Raw genomic sequence first — 15304 nt, 5'->3', positions numbered from 1 at the left:
CTGCTATGTGCTGTGGAGGTTCCACACGAGAGTATTTTATTATCCTCTTTCCCACTTCAAGAGGGAAAAGGTAGTCTTTAATGTTAACTTTGTAGTTGGAATGATTTTATTCCTCTTAGCTGTCTGCAGTGTCTGCAGTCCTGGATTCAAGAGTATGTGGCTGTGTGGACATAATAGGATATATATGGTGTGCTAAAGAGTCACATTGATGGCATTGCCAGGTTTGTAAGGTCCTAGGTGGGGAATTAATGGTAAGTTGTGAATGACTTTGTTCTGCTTGTGGGATGGGTTTTGGAAATGGAATCAATTTCATATTCCCACATGGATGCTTCAAGCCTTACCTGTGCTTCCTCTTCCTCATTACTGCCAGCCATGTGGTTATTTGGTCCAGAGCATACTCTTTTCCTTTGCTAGGGTGAGACAGGATATGCAAACAGACAACAAGGGCAAGGAACTCAGTAGGAACCTGGGAATCTTGTCCATGGTGTCCAGCTTCTGCACTGGCTACATGAGAGCTGCTCAGGGGGGTCAACCTGGGTGGTCTTGTCTCAGTACACCCAGCAGATACCCTGAATGTTCAGCGTGGACAGGAGTTCCAGTTTGACTCTTGTACTAATTAGTTGTGTGGCCTTGGTGCCCTTGAAAAGTATTGAGCTGATGGGAGTGCAAAATTGTTACAACTCTTGTAGAGGGCAATATTAAAACTATAAAACCATTTACTTTTCGTCCAACAGAGTAGGTTGGTGTAGCACTATTGTTCATAGCAGAATAATGGATATAGTTCAAGTATAGGGGACTTCTTACATAAATGTAGCATAGCTACTTGCTGGAACACTGTGAAGGAGCAGGGAAAGGAATGAGGAGGTTGGTGCCTCCAGAACATATCATTAAGTGATAAAAGCATGGTGTAGAATAATGTGCAAGAATGCTGTCTTTTATATAAAAAAGGAAGGAAAATAGAGGTACATGTCCATATTTGCTTATATCTGGTGATGAAAAGGAAACCCTAGTAGTTCACCCATAAGGATTCAGGAGGAGGGGATAGGACAGGGACAAGGATGCAGTGAGACTTTAACTGATGACATATTTTCCCCCAGGTTTATTGACATATAATTTATATACAGTGTTGTATTAGTATAAGGTATACAACATAATGACTTGATGTGTGTATATATTGTGAAGTGATTACTACAATTAATTAGCTACCATCAGTCACCTCAGATAATTACAAAACTTTTGTTCCTTGTGATGTCGCTGATGCTTTGTTACATAGTAAAATATATCCTCTTACAGTATATTGATTTTGAACCCTGTGAACATATTACCTATTAAAATAACTTTTTAAAGAAAGCTATTAGAATAGAGCAATATTGAGAAACCTGGAAAAATGCTTGTATGCCACTTGCTGTATATTCAGTTTAAAGGGCTGTGGGTCTTTAATTCAATTAAATGGAAACAGAAAAAGATGGAATTGTCAGGTACCTTTGACATGGCATCCAGATAATTTCCCTAGTTAGATGGAAATCATCTAAGATGATCATAGTTTTTCTAAGAATTTATTTTTAGCCTTTCACCCTTTTTCTGCCCACCTCACTTTCCTTCCTGATGCCTGCTATATCCTGTGCAGAAAATGTGAATAGCCACCCTGGTATCAGAGCACTGCATTCTGTTTCCCTGCTACCAGCCGAGGGAAAACCTGTTGAAAAATTAATGCCCAGTAGCAGTTATTAATTGCATATTTGTGTAGTCAATTTAAACAATTATCTGCTTCAGTGGAGGGTAGCCATGGTAGGATATATAAAATCACGGGTACATGCTCTACTTTGGGCCATCAACCTTTTAAAATCTGGATTCTCACACCTCTGGGAGGTGGTTCTGATAGCAAAGTCTCATCTTTAAATATACAGGGTATGGATGAGAAACAGAGGAAGAATCCCTCAGTGAGCCAATAAGTCAGGGCAATTAAACATGTTGTAGGAGATCTGTGGTGAAGGTGGGTTGGGGGGTGAGGTGGAATGACACCTATTTAATATTTACAACATGTCGCCGTGGTTAGGCACTGCAACACTGCATAGGAGACAGGGCTTGGTGGGAGGAGACCCTCACACTGGCCCCTTCATTGTATCCCCGATCGGTTTTCCAAGGGTCCAGCAGTCGTGAAGCTGGTACACAGAGCAGATGACATGCAGTGCTGCCTTTCCATGTCCCTGGTTCCCCGTGGCAGGTAGGGGCAGGTCATATTTCACCAGAGTTGGGAGAATTAGATTTCTAGCTACATGCATTTGGGCTCACGTCACTATGCCGAAGGAATTTTCACTAATCATTTCTGCGGTCCCATTTGAGGGGATGCTTTTAGACTTTGGGCTGTCTTCATTCTTGAACAAAGCCGGCATCCTCATTTAGGAGAAAAGGCAGAGTGAGTGCCCAGATCTCCAAAAGGGATCTCTCTGTCTTTGAGAAAACCTGGGCTCCCACATACAAGTTCTTTACTCATGACCACTCTTGAAATAGATGTCGTTACACACAGTGGGGAGAAGAGGCATCTGGGGCTCAGAGAGATTAATTAACCTGCCCACTGTTTCACAGAAATAGGTAGAAATCTGAGACTCAAATCATATTTTGTTTATTCTAAGGTATTCTTTCTTTTATTTGACTCTCAGCTCAAAAGTATGGTATGTAATTTTTGACAGTTGCTCCAGTCTCACAGAGTTCTAAGGCAATTTTTAAAAAGCTCTGAGCTTCATTTATAAATATGGTTTAGTGAATTGTGGTCCAAACCAAGCAACCAACCAACTAAGCAAAAACAAAAACAAAAACAAAACAAAACAAAACAAAACAAAAAAAAAAACAAAGGTAAGAAAAATATTTGCAATTATTTTCCATTAGATATATAATACATGTGTGCATAATTTCTTCTGTCATCCCAAGAAGAGATTGGTCTAATGCATATTTAATCCATATGATTTGGACATGTTTACAAAACGTTTTTCTCCATTAATATGTAACACAAAATATATAGGTTTTCGTGGATTTTTTTTCTGACTCCTGATACATGGGCATGTGAAATAAGCCATACTCTGTAAGTTTTTAGCCAGTTATTCAGTACCACATCTTTTAATATAAGCTGTATTTCCAGATGCTTTTTCAACCCAATATTATAATCCTGACTATAATTTTTTTCTTTTTTTTTAAATGTTTATTTATTTTGAGAAGGATAGTGTGTGGGACAGGCAGAGAGAAAGAGGGGGAAAGGGAGAGAATCCCTAGTGCAGAGTCTGATGTGGGGCTCAAACTCATGAATTGCGAGATCATGACCTGAGCCAAAACCACAAGTTGGATGCTTGACCGACTGAGCCATGTAGGCACCCCAACCTTACTATAATTTTGAGGTTATGGGGAGAAAACAAGAAGAAGGTGTATTTTTAAATGATTCCACTATGAGTGGTTGAAAAACAAAAAAGTACTGTTAATGTGTCAATATAATTGGAATTTAAATTGTTAGAATATATAAAAGGGAGCGCCTGGGTGACTCAGTCAGTTAAGCTTCCGACTTTGGCTCGGGTTATGATCTCACAGTTTATGAAATTTGAGCCCCACATTGGGCTTTGTGCTGCCAGCACAGAGCCTGCTTTGGATCTTCTGTCTCCCTCTCTCTCTGCTCCCCCTTTAGAAATAAACGTTTAAAATATATATGTGTATATATGTATCTATATGTCTATATCTATATCTATATCTATATCTATAAAAGAATATGGTGTTTTGGCAAAAATTACACATTAAATAATAGAATTTACTTTCAAATAAGGACCATTTTTGTTTGAAGCAGAGATGCAGGTTTCTCAAAACTGGGGTTTCATAGATTTTGGCTTTTGCCTGTTGATGTGAAAGAAGTAGAATTTAAACTGAGGTCTTTAAAGTAATGGAACAAAGGGGGTAAATGGTTTATGGATTTGGCATTCTTTGCATGATCATATAGATTCAGAAAGGAAACTTTTAACAGGATCTGAGGAGTTGAAAAGGATTAAAAATGCTCTAGGTCCATTGGACATAACTTTTGCCAATCTATGTTTTCTGTCTTAGTTTCTGTGATACTGTTATCAATGGATTCTGCTCCACAAATGATTAATATTAATCATCTTCATGTATTCTGAAGAACTTTGGCCAGCTTCCCTGCCTTTTCTGCTTTGCCGGGTGTGGTTTTCAGAGTGGAGCGATTACTGTGGTTGCTCCTGACGGACACCTGTAGGATGACTGAGCAAGAAGAAACCCAGAGCCAGGGTGACTGAAGTCATCAACAAAAAAAGAGCAAGGGTTGATACAAGCAACATGTGGACATTTTATCTTAAGAATTTATTCAACACTAAAAAAATTTCAATCCATGGTTGTAATTTTTTTTACTTCTAGAAGTGGCCAAAGCCCTTCAGTAACAGCAGGTTTCTAGACAAGGGGTGAGATCCTTACATCACTTTTCAGTTCAGTCTTTGTGCTCTGTTGACACCACTCGTACCAACAGCTCAGAGGGTGTGTGTAGAGTCCTGTCTATGCAGGCTGAGCTTCCCATAGACATTATGCAGTAGGGATCTAGTCTGGGCTTCATAAAAATTGATAGTAGAATTACTTGAATCAACATTTGTGATTGTTTTCAGGGCTCAGTAATGTCTTATATATTCTTTCTCTCTGACTGGGGGGTGGGGAATGTAAGGTTTTATAGGTGTGAGCTATAAAGCTATATAAACTAAATTCTATGCATTTAGCTTGTCCAAAGGAATAAATTAATTCACAATACACAAGAAAATTAATATACAATACACAAGAAAAATTAATTTGTTTAGACCTCACCTAACTTTGCTCCAGGTGATGTTTAACTGTGTAATGGTTGAATCATGTTAACCCTGAGTTCTCATCTTGCTTTTGGTAAAATTCGATTCAAGCCATGTAAACAAAATTTGTTTTTCTAAGTTGTTTTCACTAGGTGATTTGTGCTTATCTGTCAGGAGTTACAAAAAAAGAATGATAAAAATTGTTTCTCTGCTCGTCTGTCTGCACTCGGTTATATATCCCAGTGCTTCACACGTCTCTGTTTGCCAGTGGGACTGCGTCTGCAGCTTTTCAGTAAAAGTGTGGTAGGGGATTGTTGGTCCCAAAGCTGGACAAACACACAGGTATACCGATACCTTCTTCTGAGAACATAGTTGTGAATAAACACCTGCTCTGCATGTAGGAGCTTCCATCCAGAGAAGTCTGAACTACTCAGGGGATCTGAGGACACTTCTCCAGTGGCCTGCAACAGGATCAGCTTTTTTTCCTGGTTAGAAAAACTGTTGGTGAAATCTACTCAGTGATAAGAAGGAAGGAGCTGTTGATAGGTGCAACATGGGTGAATCTTAAAATCATTCTTCTGAGTGCAAGAAGCCATATAAAAAAAAAAAAAGTACATGATATATGATTCCATTGTTATAAAATTCTAGGAAAGGCAAACTATTTTGTAGGGACAGAAAGGAGATCTTCAGTTGCCTGGGGACATGTGGGGTGAAGACAAGAGGTAAGGGGCAACAGGCAGAGGGGTAGGATTACAAAAGGGCACTAGGAAACTTTTGGGGGTGATGCACATGTTCATTATATTGATCGTGGTGACAGTTTCATAGATGTAGACATTGTCAACATATGTCAAATTGTGCACTATATATATGTGCAGTGTAACATTTGTCTATTATACTATGTGTATAGCAAGAGTGAGGAATATTGTGTTACTGGTGTAACAGAAATCATTTGTCACTTGCCGTAGACATCAGGTAGATAGGAAAATAAAGGCAACTAAAACAAAACATAAAAGAAAAGCCTACTTTGCCCTTTGTTGTCTGGGGCATAGGGAAGGTCCCCATGTTTCATAATTCTGTTCCCATCTGCTTTTTGATTATTGAAATATCTTTTATTGATGGGCAGGGAATTATATTTTAATTGTCAAGAGTGGGAGTTTTGGAGTTGGGAAGGCCTAGATTTGGCCTAGTCATCTGCTAGCTGTGTGCCTTTGGGCAGACACTTGACCTTTCCGATAGTTTGCTTTCCCTACATGTGAAGTGGGATGACAGAGACATAGTAAGTCCTCAATAAATGGAAGCAGTTTTTGTTATTACTTTTATTCATTTCACATTCTGATTTCCACAAGGTTTAAAATACAGATAGTCTTGAGTGAGAAAAGACAGTGTTTTCAGTTCATAGGAGGTCATGTTACTGTGGAGAAATGGAATCAGAAACGTTGCTTAGAGAAGAGAAAGATCATTACACGAAGAGAAGGGAGCATAGGCAGGAGACCATAGATGATTTGCACGATGCCCACTTTTCTGTTTTCCTCATGGTGGCCATTTAGCTACCAGATGACCTTCTCATCTGGTTTTTCTGGTGTAGTGACTTCTGCTCTTTGCAGGGTTTGTTTTTAATTCTTTAGTCTTTTCTTTTGTTAATTAATAATGTCATTGTTTATGAGTGCCATGTTCATGATTGCTTATTGAAAAATTTATTCTGGCATTTAGCCTGTACTTGTTTGTTTAGATGTATGAATATTTGTACTCCTCTGTAGGAATAAATGTTTTGACTTTCTAGATGTTTTGCTTAAATTTAGCTGAGAGATCTTATTTAACTTTTTATTAGTTCTTATAAACTTAATTTAAAAAATTAATATATATACTTATGGAAATAAAAGTTGATTAGTTTATCCAAAATTGGTCATACTGTTGATAAGTAAGTTTTCAGGATATATAGTAAAACGTTTTGTTCTTTACCTCTGAAAAGATATCATTTTCACTTATAGAACTAGACGAATTACCTGCTTTCCCCTGATCTTGACCTAATTTTTTTCCCTCTGCCAGGTGTTTGCAGGGATTTGACAAGTGATTGATTTGGTTTTAGAGGGTCCTGGAACTGCACAAAGTGTTTTTCATATTGGAAAAGACATGCCCAGTTTTTCACAAGTTTTAAGATTTATTGCCTCCCCCTAACATGCTGCAAATGAGTTTGTTTCCTATTTATTTTACTCAGAATGTAGTAATTGTTGTCATTAGCTGAAGGGCAGGCTTGATCATAAGGAAGGATAGACTGCCTTTTAACACTATCTGTTTTTATTTGGCATCTTTGCAGGACTGGACATTAGGTGGGTAGACTGCTACTTCCCTTTTACTCATCCTTCCTTCGAGATGGAGATCAACTTCCACGGAGAATGGCTAGAAGTTCTTGGCTGTGGGGTGATGGAACAGCAACTAGTAAATTCAGGTAGAAAAGAATCCAACATTTTTTTGTAGGCTCTCTTGAAAAAGACTCTCTCTCCTTTCACTTCATTTGCATACTTATTTTCATATGCATTTATATGCCCCTGTAGGGGTAGCCTCACAATCTCTGTCTCCTCCTGTTGCCCCCGTACTTGTCCCTCAACTCTCCATACTTAACTCTGGAAGAACTTCATTTCTCACATTTTGCACAGACTTTTTGTTTCTGGAGATCTTCCTTGTTAGCACTTAAGTATTGGATTTGTACTTCATAATTTCGTATTTGTTGATATGTTGCTTTGCAGTTGCCTCTAAGCATTTGATGCATACCACATGAGTCCAGTTTGCCTTCCAAACTGTTTAAGAACAAGGCCAATATATAATACTTTTTTGTTCTTATTTCATTTATAAGTAAGTTATATCTGTGGATACAGCTCTTCTCTGCAGGACCATTGCTTAATAAAAATGATTATTTCTAAACTTAATTTCAGAGCTGTTTTTTTTAAATCACTATATGAACGTAATTAAAAAATATTTTTACAGAGTATAAATCCTCCATGAGAAGTCGGTGGGATTGGGCATTTGAGCAGGAACTCTGTGTAAGCAGTTAAGTGGAGGGGAACTGATGAAGATTGCACTCTGCCCCTCTCCCCTTCCCGTAGTAGGGCATTTACTCTGTGGCCTTGGAGGGCAGTGGCTCTGGTTCAGGTTTGGTCACAGGGCCTCGGGCAGCAGAATGGAGAAGAGCAGGCCCTCTTGGTGGCTAAGAAATGTAGAGAGACCACGGGTAAGGTCATGGGGTTAGAGAATAAGGATGGTGTGAGACAGAAGAGATGAGGTGGCAGTCAAGTGCAAGATTTTTGGTAATCCGGCTTGGGAGACTGGAGGCCTAGCCTTCCCTTCTTACTCCCAGGTAACCTTTGTCTGCAGGGGCCTGGACTCAGCTCACAGATTCCTCTCCTTTCTGCCAAGGAAGGCTTGGGGGAAAGCCCAGAACAGTGCCAAATGCTTCTTGGATAGTTTTCAATAATTTGAAGAGCTGACCTAGAGAAGGACAGAGAGGTCGCATGTTAAGGGCTGTGTATAAAAGTTGTGAGGCTTGGGCCTGGGTGTCTGTCTGTCTTAGGTTTTCTGTCAGTTGACAGCTGTGTGTCTTCAGGCAAGTTGCTTAAACCCCTGTGAGTCTTAGTTTTCTCATAATTAAAATGGGCACAATGATACCTTGCTCAAAGTTTCATTATGAGCATTCATCAAGGTGATGTATGTAACATGCTTATTAGCACTGGGTCTGGCATGCTGACTAAAATTAATTGCTGATTTTGTTTTTAAATTGTTTTTCAAATGGTTAGAGCCATTTATCAACAGAGCCCCCTTAAAAAGGAAATATTTGAACAGAGGCTGTCCTGTACATCACAGAAATGATTTCCCATTAATTGGAATTAGATTACCTCTTTGATCTTAGTCACTTCAGTATCCATGATTCTAGTCTGAGTGATTTTAGAGGGAAAAAGACAATTAACCAATAGTAAGAGACACCGGAAAATCAGCCTGATACGTATATATCCATCTTAGTAGAAAACACAAAAAATTGGAAGCAAATATGTAAGATTTAATCTCTTCTTTTTTTTTTTTTTTTAATTTTTTTTTTCCAACGTTTATTTATTTTTGGGACAGAGAGAGACAGAGCATGAACGGGGGAGGGCCAGAGAGAGAGGGAGACACAGAATCGGAAACAGGCTCCAGGCTCCGAGCCATCAGCCCAGAGCCTGACGCGGGGCTCGAACTCACAGACCGCGAGATTGTGACCTGGCTGAAGTCGGACGCTTAACCGACTGCGCCACCCAGGCGCCCCAGATTTAATCTCTTCTTGAGTAGGAGCTAACTTCAAATACTTCTGGGATGTTTTTGTTTTTTTTTTTCTTAGAAGATTTGAAGGAATCCCAGGCTTCATCCCAGAAACGTGTTATCAAGGGCCAGGACTGAGAAAGCCAGTCAGGGGATGGTCAGCTTAACATGTCAGTTGTTGCTGGGAATAGTGCTTCCTTGTATCTTTTTCAGTGTCCTTTATGGGTTTTTATGAGGTTTATTCACACAGTAATTGGCCAAATACAGTTATCTGGAACAGGTTTCCAAGTCATTATTGCACATTAATGGGACTGCTGTTCCACAATTAGATCAGCCATGTCAAGTGTTCTTGAGGGAAGTGGCAAAGTGAAAGAAAAGGGAAAAAAAAAACCAAAACAGAACATATGAGATGCAAATATATTTGAGAGGTTCACAGTTGTGGTAAGATGTGGTTTTAGTTGGCGGAAAATTGTGCAGATAAATTTTAAATGAAATATCTTGCGAGGGAGACTACTGAAAAGAAAGAAGAGATGATTTTGTAAAAGAAATTCTGTGTAGGCTGTGCTATTTGAACTTTAAGTTATTGTGACAAAGTTCTGCTCTGTGTTCTCAGACTGGGATGTGTTTTGACATCTGTAGTTAAAATCTTTAAACTGTGTGCCTGGCAATCATCAACTGCAGGCATTATTTGAAAGAACAGCTAATTTTCTGTCTGCTGAGCTCCGTGGTCTAGAGAAAGGCTGACTGTGCATGCTCAGCCCTCTAGTTCCATTTTGCCGTTCCTTCCATCTTCTCTCCTACATTTCCTTCCCTCCTTTCCACTCCCCTGCCTTTTAAAATAGAACTTCCAAGAAACACTAACATGTGGCTGTAGAGCTCCTTCTTTAAGGGTCTCATAGCGGCACAGGTAAGTGCTAAAGTAACTGGACACCAAAGAAGCCGGAACTAGATGGTGAAATTAGCAGCCACACTTAAGCCCTTCCTGTGGGCCAGGATCTCACCTCATCTCACCAATGCTTCTGAGCCTTTCTTTCATTTAGCCTTGATAACAAGGCTCTCATGTAGATGCTGATATGATCCCATTGACAGAGCCTGAGGAAGGTACCATGCTGCACTATCCAGATAGTAAATTGCATGATTATGAAGTGGCTAGAAATCCATTGCAAATAAATTATTCTGTCTCACCTAGAATGAAGAACAGAAACCAAATGAAACAAACAACAGCAAACAGAGCTGTCTTTGGCTGGTGGTTATTTGTTACCCCTAAAGAAGGGCTAGGCCATCATGTATGTTGTTTCCTATGATAGAGTGCATTTAATTAAAAGCGGGGAATTAGATTGTTAATATGAACAGTTTGTGAAAACGCTATTACACATTTAAGTTGACTATGGCATATATGTGGAGTTTTTCCCCCTGGAGTAAGATAAGGCTCTTCCACATAGCTTATAGAATTTTACTTTATTTCTTCTTTAATTTATAATGTTTTTGCCATTGCTTTCAGATTTCTTAGATTTACTAATCATGATGTGGGTGATGACAGTTGTTATGATGATTTTATTGGTTTTTCCTTGAGGAGATGTTTTGAGGACAGTACTGAGTCATGTCCCCGAATTCCACACCCTCACTTCCCATTGGGCTGACTCAGGTTGCTAATGTCTTTCCAAGTAATATATGGAGCACAAACATCTAAAATCATCACCAGGGCGACTGTAGGCTGTGATTGTACCAGAAAGGAATTTACCATTTATTTGAGCCCCTTGAAATTTAGAAGATTATAATGGAAAAAGCTCTATGGTGGAATATAACATTTAAAAGATGAAATCTCTTTCTTTACCTCTTTGTTAAAATTTAAAAGTGTGATCTTTTGGGAAAACCTTGTAAATATATACATGAACAGTTTCCAGTTTTGTTTTTTTTTTTTTAAGTTTACTTTTGACAGTGAGAGAGAGAGGGTGCGCATGAACGGGAGAGGGTGAGAGAGAGAGGGAGAGAGAAAATCCCAAGCAGGCTCTGCACTGTCAGCTCAGAGCCCAATGTAGGGCTGGAACTCATGAACAGTGAGATCATCTGAACTGATAACAAGAGTTGGATGCTTAACCGACTGAGCCACCCAGGCACCCAGTTTCTATTGTTAACAATCATTCTTTGTTCTTGTTGATTTGTCAATTTCTCTTGAATTCCTTTTAAGGCTATAGAAAAGTGAAATAAGCATTGTTCTTGCCTTTGGGAATAGCATAGCATACACAGACATACAAATGATTACAATACCATGTGATAACTATTTGTAACAGAGGTATCATGGGCAGAATGGGGAGGAAGAAGAGACTGAAGAAGATTGTGCCAAGACCTTGTCCAGATTACATTCAGGATGGAATGCTAGAAGTATGGGTATTTGAAATGTATGTCCCAGAATAAGTTAGGTTTCTGTTTGCAAGGAGTTGTGTATTTTATGAACTTTGCTTGGATGGCCAGGTAGGATACCCAGTGCTTCTTTTCCTATGTGAATAAATATCTATTTCCAGTCTATTACTGTCTTTAGTAGCCAGTCTCTGCAGCCTCTACACACACTTGTGACATTCAGTGTTATTAATCTCAGCTGGGGAACTTCTAGAGGCAACAACCAAGATATGTGCCTGTACTGGGCATAGTATTATATACAGGCAGACCTACCATTAATCTACTTAGCATCTTTTGTGTGTAAGGCACTGTGCTAGCCAAAGAGGCGGACACGGACACCATAAGATGTGACCTCTCCCTGTAAAATTTACCATGTAGTAGGAAAGATGAGATTATATAATTAGAGCATGGTAACATAAGTGCCACTCATGACATGGAGCTTTGGGAGGTGTGAAGAGGGGACTATGTTCATCAGTTAGATTAGTGGAAGCATCAGAGAGGAGGTGGTATTTGAATTGGTCCTGGGTTTAACCAGTGGTTAAGTGTGTGCCTGGTAACTGCCTGGAGAGCCTGGTAATCACCTGGAGAGCCTATGTAAAATGTTCATATCAGGGTATGTAGGTCTGGGATGAGGACTGAGATGTGCATTTAAAAACTTTTTTTAATGTTTTTTTTTTTTAATTTTTTTTTCAACGTTTATTTATTTTTGGGACAGAGAGAGAGCATGAACGGGGGAGGGGCAGAGAGAGAGGGAGACACAGAATCGGAAACAGGCTCCAGGCTCTGAGCCATCAGCCCAGAGCCTGACGCGGGGCTCGAACCCACGGATCGCGAGATCGTGACCTGGCTGAAGTCGGACGCTTAACCGACTGCGCCACCCAGGCGCCCCTTTAATGTTTATTTTTGAGAGAGAGAGAGAGAGAGAGAGAGAGAGAGAGAGAGAGAGACAGCACAAGCAAGGGAGGGCAGGGAGAGAAGGAGACACAGAATCTGAAGCAGGATCCAGGCTCTGAGCTATCAGCACAGACCCTGACGTGGGGCTCAAACTCATGAACCATGAGATCATGACCTGAGCTGAAGTCGGACTCTCAACTGACTGAGCCACCCAGTCACCCCTGAGATGTGCATTTTAAATAAATAGCCTAGATAATTCTTATGAATGACCCACATTCAGACCATGCTTTGAAAATCCTACTTTTAGGTTGAATATTTTCCCCAGTTTTATTGGTGTATAATTGAAAGATGATGAACTATGAATATTGAAACTGTACAGTTTGATCTATTTTTGACATATGTGTATACCCATGAAGCTATAACCACTGTCAAGATAATAAACATTTTCATCACCAGCCAAAGTTGCCTTGTGCCCTTTTGGTAATCTATCCCTCCTGCCACCTTGTCACTAGGCAACCACCGATCTACCTCTGTCATTATGGATGAGTTTGGATTTTCTAGAGGTTTATATAAGTGGAATCATACAGTATGTTCTTTATGTTTTGCTTCTCTCCCTCAGCATAATGATTTTGAAATTAATCTGTGTTGTGTATATTGATCAGTGTTGTATATGTAATCCATTCCTTATTGTTTTAAGTATTGTTTCATTGTATAGACATACCCAATTAGATTATCCTTTTTGATGGACATTTAGTTTGTTCCCAGTTTTGGCTATTAGAAATAAAGCTGCTGTAGATATTTGTATAAAATCCTTTGTGTGCCTGTATGTTTCCATTTCCCCTGAGAAAAAACCTAGGCGCGGAATGTTCTATAAATGTTAAATAGATCAATGTAATTGAATAGTGTTCAGCTCTTTTATGTTTACTGATTTTTTTTTGTTTGGTTTTAGTATCCTATCAGTTTCCCAGAAAAGATTATTAAAATTTTCTACTATGATTATGGGCTTCTCTATCTGCTCTTTTTTTTTTTTTTTTTTTTTAATTTTTTTTTTTCAACGTTTATTTTTATTTTTGGGACAGAGAGAGACAGAGCATGAACGGGGGAGGGGCAGAGAGAGAGGGAGACACAGAATCGGAAACAGGCTCCAGGTTCTGAGCCATCAGCCCAGAGCCCGACGCGGGGCTCGAACTCACGGACCGCGAGATCGTGACCTGGCTGAAGTCGGACGCTTAACCGACTGCGCCACCCAGGCGCCCCTCTATCTGCTCTTTTATCCTATTAATTTTTCTTCATGTTTTTTTAAAGCTATATTATTAGATATATATGCTTTTATAACTCTTATGTCTTCTTCATGAGTTGCCCCTTTTATCATTATGAAATATCATCTTTATCTCTGGTACTTCTCTTTTTCTTGAAGTCTGTTTTATTTATATTAAAATAAGCATTCTAGCCTTACCCCTGTTCTCAGTTTCTTTTATGTTGTTATAGTTAACATGTGTTGTGTCTACATACATTGAAAATCTCACCACTCAGTGTTAAACTTTTTTGCTTTAAAAAGTCATATGCATTTTAAAGAACTTAAGAGACCATAGTTTTCTATTTACCTAGCTCTTACAATTCTCTTTCTCTTCTTTTATTCCCGAAGATGCTTGTTTTCCTCTGGTATTTTTTCCCTTTGGTATGGAAAACTTCCCTTACCATGTCTGTTGGTGATGAATTTCTTAGTGCTCCTTTATCTGAGAATGTCTTTATTTACCCCTTATCATGAAGAATATTTTTACTGAGAATAGAATTCTGAATTCATCTTTTTTCTTAACAATTTAAAGATGTTGTTCCATTGTCTTCTGCCTCTATAGTTTCTGTAGAGAACCACGGAATCATTTCAGTCATTATTCACCCAAAAGTAATATGTTGTCTTTCTTTAGCTACTTTCAAGATTGTTTTCTTTACCTTTGGTTTTCATCAGTGTGATTTTGATGCATCGAGGTGTGGTTTTCTTGGACTCTGTTTTCAGATTCACTGAGCTTGAGTCCATGAATTTATGTTTTTCACATATTTTGAGAATTTTCTGGTCATTATTTCTTCAGATAATTTTTTCTATCTCAGTCTCTTCCTCCTCCCCTTCTAGAGCTCAAATTGTACCCATGTTAGATCTTTCGATTTTATCTCGGAAGATCCCAATACTCTGCTCACTTTTGTCTATCTTTTGCTGTTTTTCATACTAATTTCTGTTCCATGTTCATGTTCCTGTATCACCTTCACAAAACTGCCTTGATCATCAAATATATTTTTTTATTTCAGATTTTTTTTTAGTTTTAAATTTTGTATGTGTTTTTTGAATTTATTTATTGGTTCCTATTTCTCTTCTGAGAATTCCTATATTTTCATTCCTATCAATTGTGTTTTTCTTTACCTCATGGAACATAGTTACAGTAATTGCTTTAAAATATCTGTCTGATAGTTCCAACATCTGGGTCGCATCAAGAATGAATTCTGTTTAGAATTCATCATATTTTCTTGGTTCTTTGTCAAATAACTTTGTGTGTTGGAAGTTGTGAACGGTAAGTTGTGTGCACTCTGTCCTATTTTAAATTTGTGCTAACTGTTGATATTTTAGTAGATGGTCACTTGGTGAAGTTTAGACCTTGGTTCTGACTTCTTTCCCATGGGCAGTCATTCAGATCTCAGTATAAGTCTTAGTGATGCTGATCTCTGTCCTTCCCGCACATATGTACTTGAGGGGTTAGTCAGAAACTCGTGTGAATGGTTCACATCTCAGTTCAGTTTTCTCAGCTTTTGCTATGCTAGCTTGAGTCTGTGGTGTGCATGTGTAGTCATGGGTTAGGCTGATGCTTATGCAGGTAGAATTAGGGCATCTCCTCTGGGCTCTTCTCCATTCCAACTCACAG

At 38.9% G+C, this 15304-nt stretch overlaps 1 protein-coding gene across 16 annotated transcripts in view; it reads left to right on the top strand.

The window, feature by feature from the left end:
- The window catches only part of FARS2 (phenylalanyl-tRNA synthetase 2, mitochondrial), a 537420-nt gene that overhangs the window by 198125 nt on the left and 323991 nt on the right, over positions 1 to 15304 (top strand). For 14 of the 16 annotated variants that reach the window (XM_047858223.1, XM_047858234.1, XM_047858221.1 and 11 more), the window contains one exon: positions 7135 to 7266. The exons of the other annotated variants lie outside the window; for them this stretch is intronic. In XM_047858223.1, coding sequence (XP_047714179.1) covers positions 7135 to 7266 — 132 coding nt within the window. The remainder of the gene's footprint in view (positions 1 to 7134; positions 7267 to 15304) is intronic. 16 annotated transcript variants of the gene reach the window in all.

This window comes from Prionailurus viverrinus, chromosome B2, assembly GCF_022837055.1.
Source record: "Prionailurus viverrinus isolate Anna chromosome B2, UM_Priviv_1.0, whole genome shotgun sequence".
Classification (NCBI taxonomy): Eukaryota; Metazoa; Chordata; class Mammalia; order Carnivora; family Felidae; genus Prionailurus; species Prionailurus viverrinus.
This window is presented reverse-complemented; position numbering and strand designations above follow the sequence as displayed.